The 11,878-nt window shown below is 43.6% G+C and overlaps 1 protein-coding gene across 4 annotated transcripts in view; it reads left to right on the plus strand.

Moving 5' to 3' along the window:
• Positions 1-11,544, plus strand: part of CAB39L (calcium binding protein 39 like) — a 46,952-nt gene extending 35,408 nt beyond the window's left edge. For all 4 annotated transcript variants that reach the window (XM_082775606.1, XM_082775605.1, XM_082775608.1 and 1 more), the window contains 4 exons: positions 598-657; positions 2,124-2,189; positions 2,874-3,017; positions 9,648-11,544. In XM_082775606.1, the coding sequence (XP_082631732.1) occupies positions 598-657; positions 2,124-2,189; positions 2,874-3,017; positions 9,648-9,827 (450 nt within the window). In that variant the 3' untranslated portion in view covers positions 9,828-11,544. The remainder of the gene's footprint in view (positions 1-597; positions 658-2,123; positions 2,190-2,873; positions 3,018-9,647) is intronic.
• Positions 11,545-11,878: the final 334 nt, after the last annotated feature.

The following is an 11,878-nucleotide window of genomic DNA, read 5'->3' on the forward strand; positions in this document are numbered from 1 at the left end:
AAGCCCACCTTAGGCAGAAAAACAGCAGGAATGCGTCCCGTCTACCTGAGGCCTCCCATTTTGGGGATGGAATGGACGTGGAGGGAACCTGGAGTTGAATTTGAGATTTGAGAAGCTGAATTTGAGATTGCCTTTTTACATTCAGTGGAGATGAGCAATAACAATCGGTAAAACTTCATAATTTTCCAGTTATGGGTCAGAATGGAGATCCTTTTTGGTTGTGGGATCTAAGCTGATCCCTTCATAAAGGGTTGTTTTACTTTCCTCCTTTCCCTCACCCCAGTTTATTGTAAGTACTGTGCACAATGACCATAAAACATAAGGGTAAAGGGTGGGAGGAAGAAGGAATATAAAGAGCTTTGGAATGGCTTTGTGTTGATTCTGTTCACACCGAATGAATTCTCCATAAAATGCTAATAAACACACAGCTGAATTCCATGCAGCATAATTTTTAAATGCTTTTTGTTTATGGAAATCATGTTGGAAATATGTCCTGAAAGATGAAGTGCTAAAAAAAAATACTAAAACATATTAGAGAATAAAGGGACAATTGAATGGGCAAACTCTCTAAGGGAACCTTTCTCTGCTCTTTTCCAGGACCTGTTAACAAGACACAAGTTGCTGGTAGCAGAATTTCTGGAACAAAACTACGATACAGTAAGTACAAATGACAGAAGAACTCTATAAAATCTCGTCATGCTTAGCTAGAAGAAGCGTGCTTTCAGTAGTGGAGGATTTCATGCTCCACATAAAACAGTCACACAGGATTGCAAAACTAAGCATTGCTTTTACTAAATGTGGTGTTTGAAATACAGGTATCCGCACAGCTCACATCCACAGGGGACAGGTGCCAAGTTTTCAGGAGAACTCAAAGTTTAAAAACAAGTTTTATTCATATCCATACTGTATCTCCTCATAGGTGAATGGAGCCACAAACAGTATTTAGGTAGACCATGGGGAAAAGTGTTTACATTTCTAAACAGTTTTGTGGTATTCCAGCATTGGTAGGGCCATAGCAGTGCAACTTGCAATACTCTGGGACAGAGGAGAAGTTTTAGTGTTGCTGAAAATTACATGCACCTAAGTGGGAGACAGAGATGCCACTATTCTCCTTACCATCCTAAATCAATTAGTCCCTTGGTTTGTTGCCATTTTTCACTTTGACTTTTTGACTCCATTTTGAATCAAATATCAGTCAAAAAAATTCCACTGGAATCAACTGAAATTGGTCTGATACGGATAATGGAACGAGGCTAGAGGTTATGTTCTTGTGTTACCTCAGGTATTCTTTATTTAATTGCCAAAGTAAAAAGGCCGATGACTATTTCTTTCATTCTAGAGTTACCAAGAAGGTTAAATAAAGATCAGGCTGATTATTGCTGAGTCACACATGCAGCTTAGCTGGAGCAAATTTAGTGTTTCTGCTCATCTTTCCTCTGTTAGTACTACAGGACTACAGTGGAACAGGCTCCCTTCTACGCTTACTGAAGGTTTAAAATTTGAAGAATAAATATTGGGCATTAGGATTTTTTTTTTTTTTTGATGATTCTAGGACAGTGGTGGGTTTATTTTGCTTGTTTGGTTAATGAACATCTTCTTGACCTCCAAATTTCTTTTACCACCTGCAAAAAGCCAACATGCTTCTGGTGATCCTCATTCTGCAAAGCACTTTAATGAGTGATGGTGTTGAAGGCAGGGGGCAGCTCACAAAGAGCTTTTGGCACATGCCAGTATGGGATGCACTGTCACCAGTTTGGGCTGCTGCATTAAATTGCAAGTAAAAGTAAAACACAGCCACGCGTCCCAGCAGCAGATTTACTCTCTCGTAAAAGAAGGCTGCACAGGCACTGGCTGACTTCTGTGCGAGCTGGCTCATGCTACCTTCTGTTACATCCAGTCCATATGTGGTATCGCTCCGTGTAGCATTTGGCAGATGAGTATTACTGGGCATTAATTCACTACGTGCTAGCAAGCAGAGAAAAAAGGCCACAAGAGCTTGGCCTGCCATTGTGGTGAGGTGTGAGAGGGTGGCACTGCTGCTGCCTCTGCTGCTCCTCCGGGGTGGAAGGACAAGAAGGAAGGATGGGCATGAATTGAATGCATTTGTTTTCTTTTTACTCTAGATCTTTGAGGATTATGAAAAACTCATCAATTCTGAGAATTACGTAACAAAGAGACAATCTTTGAAGGTAAAGCAACACTTTTCAGCACTTCCCTTCAAAATTTGTAATTTGTGTTATGAAAAATATCTAAATGCATATATGGCAATGAAGTAATCATGTAATGTCTAACAAAAAAGAAATGAATGTCTGGGGACGCTTTTCATACAATGCACAAGAGCTTGCTGTGAATTTTATTTCCTGGATCTCTATGGAAGCATTGGACTGTTCCTATGCAACAAGCACCATCGTTTTTCCTCTGACCTCAAATTTGTACTTCAATTCAGAACATAAGTTAAAATGGACTTGAGAGTAACATCATGGCCCCTGTTTGTTCATTGCTTCTGGCCACCGCAGCACCACGTCTGATATGGAATGCAGATGGGACCAAATAGATGTGTTAACATAAAGTCTGAGAGAAATTAAAGGTGTCTTTGTGGGACAGTTGCACTACATTTGCTTCTGTCCCAGCTGGCTCACACCAGCTCCTATTACATTCAGTCCGTATGTGGTAACCTTTTCTGTAATGTTTGGAAAATGGGCATTAAGTAACTTACTACGTGAGCACAAGTCTAGTTTGTTTGTTTTTTTTTAATGTATTGACATCAAAAACTCTTAAGACAAACATTAACATATGCTGTTGCTTTCTTTGCCTTCAATAATCAAGTGATAACCTTTTGTTTGTTTGTTTGTTTTGTGTAATTTTCTCTATAGCTTCTGGGTGAACTGATTCTGGACCGACACAACTTTGCCATCATGACAAAATACATCAGCAAACCAGAGAATCTGAAGCTGATGATGAACTTGCTGCGAGATAAAAGCCCCAACATTCAATTTGAAGCATTCCACGTGTTCAAGGTGAGCTAGCGGGAGCTGTGCAGATGGCAGACTTTCTTTTCTGCTCAGAAAAGTATCTTTCAAAGAGGGCAAGAGAAATGCCTCAAAAATAAGGCTAAAGGGTAGGGTTTACAGTTGTCTCAGTTGTTTGAGAACATCCTTATTGAAAACCTCTCTATCACACAGCCTCTGTCTGTTTTGTCTCACTTTCAGGTGAGATCTAATGCAGCATCATTTCAGTTTGGGCTGAGGGTAGTCCCTCACACAGGGGTGAGGTGGATGGTAACATACCAAAATACACAGTTCCTAGATATTATCTAGGGTCCTTTCCTCAGCTCTTAGGTATTTTACTGTGTGATTCTGGGTAAGTATATTAAAACAAACAAACAAAAACAACCAACCAACCAAAAAAAAAACAAAACACAAAACAACAACAGTGTCTTACAACTCTACATTAAGACCAAAAGTAGGCAGTGCTAGCACTGTGCATCAATGTGAACACAATTTGCTTTTAAAGGTATTGAAAAGATTTGATAGATCTGAGCTTGAAATAAGTTTAATCCTTCCTTCCTTTTGCACTGATCATTAGCACAGTCTTAAACAATTACAAGACCCATCTAGCATCCTCTTTTTCACTGATTAATGTTAACAGGTGAATAGTTTACTGTTTTCCTCTCAAAAAAAAGAGCTCTGCTCTCAATCAGAGGTGAATTGAATTGTTACTGTGGAAGGCTACCTTTAATTTGGAGATACTGTATTCATTTCAAACTATGCAAATAGAGCTGCTAATAATTTTCAGAAGAGGGGAGTGTGTGAGGACAGTCTTCCCCAAGATGGTTAGGGAAGATACCAGATCACAGATCACCCTCCACAAATTCAGGATGGCTTGTTGAGTTCTGTAGTTCTGCCATCTCTCATTTAGCAAGAAGCTTTCAGGTCTTTGGCATGGAGGTTTAGAGGATGTACAGCTTCTCCAAAATGCTTTTCATTTACCAAAAAAAAAAAAAAAGAGTCTCAAGGAGGATTAAGATAAAAAAAAAAAAATCCCTCTCTGAAATAAGCAGCTTGGTAAGCTGTTCCCTTGCTCACTTCCTCCGTCATCAGCAGAACCACTGTGAGCAACTTCTCCTCCTCTTCCTCCTTATCAGGAGGTCTGTGGCTCCAAGATAAGAGAGCAGTCAGGCTCAGAACACTTGCAGCCTTTGAGATGCCTGTGGAGGGAAGGGATCAGAGGATTGGGGTCTGCTTGCCACTCTGTGAACAAATGCCAGCTTTCTGTGTATGAAACAGATGAATTGCTGGTCCTGTACTAATGATAGGCATGGCCTGGGCCTTGGGAACAGCTGATTTTACTTACTGTAAGAAGCATTTGAAAGGATTTTGAGTAATTTGTAAGGATTCCATTGTGCAACTGTGTTGATGTTGCTCCTTCCCATTCCTTCCTTCTTTTCCTTTACCACCAGGCCGTGTCCCATTTCCCGTTAGAGTGCAGGTTTTGTAGGCTCAGCCTTGCTCAACCACAACTGCTGCCACGTGGATGTAATGCTGAGGCCTTCAGGTGCCCGGCAAAATAAACAGTGCGTGATGATAAAGCTGTGTCTCTTCAGTTCAAAGCACCAAACTCTGTCCTCAGATGCTATCCTCCATGGGATGTTGATGTTTTTTTTCAGTAGTACCCATCAGCAGCATTTAAGTGGTGCCTTACTCTAGCTCATATCCATAAATTTCGTTGTGTGGGAACTGCAGGCTTGGAGCAGCAGCTGATCAGCTGGAAATTGCTTCTTTATCCCTAGCAGCAGCACACCAGAGCAACTCTAGAAGCTCAGCAAAGCTCCTCTGCTAGGTCCTCACTGAGGGCATGGGTTATCTGGAAGCATTCAGCTTCTCCCAGGTGGGCAGGGGAGGTATAGGATATATTATAGGAAATCCTGTTGTGAACCAGCTTGGTAGAGAAGGCCAGAGAAGGGTGTTTTCCTCTGATTTCACTTTTTACTCTAACTTCTGGAGAATTAATAAAGGAAATCCTTAGATATTCAAGAGAAGAGGGAAAAACATTTCTCCTTTCTTGTGCCCTGCTCTGCAGTGTGTCCCTGCCTGCTCTTTCTGGGTTACTGTCCCCGAACCCAATTCTCTTGTCAGCTGTAATAATGCTGTACTAATGTAACTGGGAGAAGAATCTGGTCCTCAGCTTTTAATCTCATAAATTTTAAACTGTGTCTGCATTTTTAAAATGAGCTTGCAAAACACCTCTGGTTGAAAAAACCCTGGTTGAAATTACAGCAGACTAACCACAGTTACTTGAAATCAAAGGCCTGCTGAGAAGCAGATACTCGCTGCTCTGTCTCAGCTGCCAAAAGATTGGGGTTTAAATTACCTGAGTGAGATGTTTCACCAGTTAGACACATCTGAAATGAAAAAGTGCTTGTTTTGTAAGCGCTCAGGTTTCAACTTTCCCCATGCCCCAGCCAACCCCCAGAAAGGCATATAACTCTCGGGTCTGGAGGCAATTTCTTATTATTCAGGATCCAAAACTGTAAGGCAGAGACTAAAATGATGAGCACCTCATGCACACAAATATTTTGCAGGAGTGTTTGATGGCTGACAACACCCTTTGAGCTCTGGGAACATTTGCTCATCCAGAATGCTTTCCATGGGAAATCGAGGCCAACCAGAGTGCCTTCTTGTAGTACCTGCTTCCATTTTCCTCCCAGGAGATGCTTGATCTTCCTCCTGGCTTCCTCCTCCTGTTCCATTTGCCTGAACAAGGTGGAGTTTCTGCCTTGCAGCATCATCCTAAGGGCACTTTGTAAAGCTGGGTGTCCCACACAGTGTATGCATGAGGATTAGCCAGCATTTAATCATTAGGAAAAGCAAATACACACCCCACCTCTTCCCTTCTCCCCCAGAGATGTTCCAGTGGGGACCCAGAGCTGTGGGCTTTGACAGTCACCAGTCTCCTCTGCCCTGATTTCTCAGCCTTGAGCATCCACACTTCGAGGACCACATGTTAGGAATGTAATCCTCCCATGGTGGATTTGTGACAGTTTTTAGTGGAGCCTGTTGTCAGCTTGCCTGAAGGGGAGAGCACAGCTTTACATGAACGCAGAGCAGGTCATCCTTTGACCTAATGCATTTACAAATAAAAGCTAATAACGAGCCCTCTTGGCTGTCACGTAAACAAATTAGCTTATTTTGAGGAAAACACCCCGGAGTGGTGAATCAGGATTATGTAACTTTCTTGTTCTTAAGCAGACATTTAGCAAGATATATTTTACTGTTTAAAACTAAAAATAGACCGGGTACACTGTGTTTTGTGACCTTAGCTTAATTTTTCCGTTCTCTTCCCTGCGCATTGCAGAGCAACCTCTCGCTCTGCAAATGGTCTCAGATAATTTGACCGTACTGACAGCTTCCTCTTGATAGGAAGCTGAACCCAAGTGTGTGTGGATGTGTCTGTCCTCTCCGCCTATTAAGCTGGAGAGTTTGTAGGGCAAGAAATGCAAAGCATGACAGTACAAGCAACGTGAACCGTGAGGCACTTCTGTCTGCAGTTTCCTGCCACGGTAAGATTGTGCTTGACCCCAAATGAAGTCTTAAAATATTCAGGGTATCCAAGCCCTGTTCTGCTGGAGTCCCAGAAGATGGTGGTTGCTGGTCATTAATTGTAAGGAAACAAGGTCAGATTCTCTAATCAAGCGATTTTGGTATTTGTTTGGGGTGGAAAAAAAAAAAAAAACAACAACACAGTGTATGACTTTTAATGCAGAAGAGAGCAAGAGGCAAATTTGGGCAACTTTTTCTGAGTTGATTTTCATTCCAGGCCTTTTAAAAATATTCACAAAACGGAACTGTGCTGAAACGGCTATTTTTAGAGTAGGAATTTTAATACAAGTGCTCTCTTTATTTTGGGTCTCTCTCTCTCATATATCAGAATTAAGTGTACTCTAGGACACACAATCTTTTATAGTAAAACCATGGGTGAAACGGACTTTCTGTGAAGTGTTTTAGCTGAAGTTAAAATTCATTTCAGTAAAAATGTTCCAGCTAGCATTAGCAATGATTTCTATTTACAGAGAGCTGCAAAAGAGACTTGTGAATACGGGGCGCTCTTTTTTAACCACAAAATGTTCTGGTGGTCCTAATCCTGGCCTTTTGTGGATCTGATCAGTTGATACTTGCAGAACTTATTTTGTTTGCTTAGCTGAAGCATTGAATAACATTTCAGGAATTTTCTGGGCCTTTAACGTTCTCTCTTTACGAGTCCCTTTTGACAATGAGCAAGACTGGCAGTCAAGATGATCTTTGTTTGGATGTTCAGTCTGACAGTTTTGCAAGGGGATGATAATAATCTATAAATAATCGAGCCGGAAGATAAACAGGATGTGATGTCTTCTATTAAACTAGATCCTTTAATTATTTACTACGGTAATACCAGTTGCAGAACCAGCACGAAATGCTGGCATTTACTAGGTTTATCGCCAAAACCTTTGTTATGTTTGCTGACCAGATGGGTTTTTACGAGAAGAATTATGCAGATTTGTTGATTTTTGAGAGTCAGCCTTTCATTATCTTTGTAACGAGGCCTAATGCTTGCTGAAGGAAGATGTCCTTCACCTTCCTTCATGGAGATGCCCTTCAGGATCAGGCCTTCTGTAATACATCCCAAAAGGTCACAGAGGAGGAACCGAACTCCGGAATGAAAACCTTGCAGCAAAGCTTTGTAATGGATGTTTTCCTCATCCCGGCCTTCAGGCTCATGTTCTGCTTTTCTCAAAGGAAGCTGGTCCACAGGACTTGGGGCTTACCACGTCCCCAAGCCCTAGAAGGATCAGCACGATGGCCTCCTGTGGGTCAGCGCGTGGGGCTGCTGGAGCTGAGAGCGTGAGCTGCCGCAGTCTCAGCCAGAGCCAAGCACTCATACCCATGAGACTTCAAGATCCATATTCCCTAGATAAGGCACAGAGTGGAAAGCTGTCAAGTACATTCAGATTTACATTCCCAAACCCTTTGTTTCTCAGACTGAGGGGAAACAATGGAGCGGTAGCAGAATATCGAAGTTATTTGCAAGGGAAGGGGTATTGCTTTCAAATGTAGCAGGCAGTGATAGAATAATTAGCTACTGACAGTCCATCAAGCATAATGAGAGCTGGGAATTGGACACCCCATGGGCTCGCAAATATGTGTCCCTGGCAAGGTGTTACGTTTTGAAGGCTTGGAGCATCGTGCAGGAAAGCTGTTATCGTAGGGTGGCTGCTCTGAAGGGACTCTTGAAGAGTTCGGGCTATGGGTGCTACTGTTGTGAATTTTTAGGGTGGCATGTAGGCATAAATACACATATATATGTAAATATATATATATTTAAGATGATAGCTCAAGGTAATCAAAGAAAGGTGATGTAGAGGCCTGTGCAGGGGGCGTGAATAACTGGGGATGTTCCACCACCACAGGGACCGTGGCCTGGCCACACAGAGCACGGTGTGTGCGTGTTCCCCCTCACGTAACACCGTGATTACATGATGTATCCCAGCTTTTCACGTGGCCAAAATCGCAGGGAGGAGAAACCTGCAGAGGAGCCCCAGGTCTGGAGCCAGCAGCCCCGGGGCTGGGCCGAGCGCTCGGCCGGACAAAATGCCATTCAGCGCTGTCAGCAGATGTTTGTTTTTACTCTGGTTTGAACAGGCTCGGAGGGAAACTGGCCGCTTTCCAGTCCTGTCCATCCTTAATTTCTTCTTGTCGGGTAGAGAATAACTCGAGTTATTTATGTCGTTGCACAAGCGCTCAGGCGCTGTTTTGTTTGACCAGCCATGGCAACCTCGGCCCAAGCCAGATGTGGGAACTCCTCCTGTGGTGGCCAGGGGGTGCAATGTATGTGTTCCCTCTGCCTGGTGGCCTCACAGCCCCACTCTCTGTGGTGTCCTGAGCTCCCTGGGCAGAGCCCATCACCGCTGGCTTGGAGTTTCCTGCGTAAGGTAGAGAAAATGTTAAAGAAACAGCATGTGGGGTTGTGTTTGCAGTTGGAAGGCCGGGGCTGGAGGTTTTAGGTTTTACAAGAGGAAAAACCAAGGCACAGCTAGGCTTAGCCTTTAAAGTCGCTGCGTGACAAGACCAGTAAGCCCACGGGACTGGTGAGCATCTGAGCCTCACATCACCTCCCTGCTCCGGAGCTGGATGCGCCCCGGCGCTGCTGCGCCTGCTGCTGTAAATTTCCACGCTCCTGTGGATGGATTAGGCCGGGGGAAGCGAAGCCTCTGACGTGTCTCCCAAACCAAAACAAAGCTGGCAGGTCTAATTTTAGGCCTGGTTTAGTATGGAAATGATATCAGACCTGACACAAAGCCTTTCCGTTCTCCTGATAATTAATTTATGCGTAGTAAGTGCTGCGTGTGGGAGAGGCTGGGAATTGATAGCCCGCTCTCAACAGCTGCGTTTGCAATCAAATACTTGATCAACAAAGAAGCAAAAATAAGGGGAAACGATGCCACACGCAGGCACGGCTTTGCTCAGGTTGCTGTTGAACCAACATGTTTGTAACTCCTCTCCCCGTGCACTGGGACAAGAGAATAACTTGTGGCAATATTGTGTGTGACTGATTGTTCCTCTCTCTCTTTCTCTTTTCTCTCTCTGCCGTGCCTGGTTTTGTTTGCATGTTAGGTTTTTGTGGCCAGTCCAAACAAAACACAGCCCATCGTGGAGATCCTGTTGAAAAACCAACCCAAGCTAATTGAGTTTCTGAGCAATTTCCAGAAAGAAAGGACGGATGACGAACAGTTCACTGATGAGAAGAACTACCTGATTAAGCAAATCCGAGACTTGAAAAAGCCAACAGCTTGAAGAACTCCACTCGTTTTCCACTGTAGGCATTAATCTCATCTGTTAAGTTCCTCCGTGTCCCTTAAACACCACGATAGTGCTTGAGAAGGCACAAGTGCCTGTTTTTGTTGTGTTGTTTTTTTTTTTTTTAATTTTGTCTTTGTTCCTAGATGTCAGGAGTATAGGGGTTTTACATGGAAACTAAAAAAAAAAATAAATACAAAACCTAGAATAATATATTATTTTTAATCAAGACTATAATTATTTATGTCAGTTTAGAACTTGTTTGTAATAGAAGCTGGTTTGACAGATTTCTCTGTTTGTGCTCAAGGAGGACGAACCTATTTTGCTTAACTTTATCGGCAAACCTGAGCTGTTGGTGAGTGCACAAAGTAGGTCTTCTGAGGACTAATGCTCTTCCTTTGCACCTGTAGTTGTGACTTTGGTTTAGTGCTGCACACACACAAGACTGTGAAAGAGTACATTTGTCTCTGGAGTTAACTGCAGTTAGAGATTCCGTTCTTTAGTCAAAACAGCGGGAGATTAAACGCTCACATTTTCGCTTCATTTTTGTGTTCTTTCATCTTTAAGTTTTTCTTTACCCTAGATCAGAGGTTTTCTATTCAGTCTGCGCTAGGGAAGTGGACGAAGACATCAGCCAGCTGAGCTGTTTCTGCCAGCCTCCTGTTTTCCTGCACATGATCTACCTGGTGCTAGGGCACAGGCTCTTCCCTCTGGTTCATGGCCAGACTGATGGACCATGTAGTCACCAGTGGGAGGAAGGCAAGAGCAGCCCCTCCCTCTGTCAGGGCCCGTGTGGCATTGCTAATAAAATGCTCCTGCTCCTACTAAACCCAGCAAGAAGCCTGTCCCCAGTCTCAGTGCGTGATGGCCAGAGCTGTGTGGTTGAACCCCACCAAGCGTTGAGCCCTGGCACTGCCGTGGGTCACGGGCTGGTCCTTCGTGCTTCCTGGTGCTGGGAGTGCTTTGGCCAAGATTTTTACATCTGGGTGTTGAAAAGAAGGCTCCCGATTATAAATGGCCTCAGCCTGAGCCACCTAAGTGGCCCCTGGAGCCATTCGGGGGCTGCACGTGCTCTCAAAGCTGAGAGCATTTATTGGGTACCTAAATCAGGTTTAGCATCCCCAGGCACCTCAGGCTGCTTCGTGGCTGGTGTTTTCTGTCCTTGTTCATTCAGGTGTGAATTCGGGTTCCGTGGCAGGTTTCAGAAGGGAAATCATTGCACTGCTCACGTTTTAAGTTTAATAAGCTCTGCGGTCCAAACAGTGTTTCCCAGGTGTGTTTGAACAGTTTTTTGGGTGTCTTTTGTATTCTAGTGGGGGAAATGAAAATGTTACTCTGATGCTTTATTGGGAAGTGGAGTTTGAGAGCAGGGAGTGGAAAGTTCTTGAGTTTTTCTTGACAGCCTAAGTTCTGAGTTTTCCTGTTTGTTGTGAGGCAGTTACCTAGCTAAAGCTATAGCTAACGCTTCAGGTAAAAAGGTGAAACTGAACTGTAAAAACAGAACAAGACTTTTTCCTTCGTAAAGCGGTTGTATATTCGGGTGACTGATACTTTAATTTATGCGCTTTAGAAAAGAAATGAAACTGAACAGATTGTAGAGTCACTTTTTTGGTTTATTTTATTTTTTTCAGATGTCAGATATACACAAAAAATGTACATCTTAGTTGCCTGGAATTTAAAAAGAAAATATTTACAAGCTATTAAAGGCATGATTACTGATTACCCGTTATTTCTATTTGTTATTTTTTTCCCTCTTGCCTTTCGGGATAGCGGCACTGCGCGGTGCTAAATTCCCTCTCTCCTTTGCCAAGCGGTTTCAGCAGACGGAGAGAGACAGATGAGCACTTTCTTCAGAGCTCATCCATCCCTGCTGCGAGCATCACAACTGCAGCCCTTGCTGGCAGGGGGCCTGGCAGCCCAGGCTGCCGTTCAGCTTCGCCTGCCTGTGGCCTTCACCCCCGGTGCTATCAGAGGAATGCTCGCTGCTTGATAAGGGAGTATCTCCAGAGCAGCAGTCCTCGGAGCTAGCTGCTCTGATCCTCTGAGAT

The sequence above is a fragment of the Aythya marila genome (assembly GCF_965140915.1).
Source record: "Aythya marila genome assembly, chromosome: 1".
Classification (NCBI taxonomy): Eukaryota; Metazoa; Chordata; class Aves; order Anseriformes; family Anatidae; genus Aythya; species Aythya marila.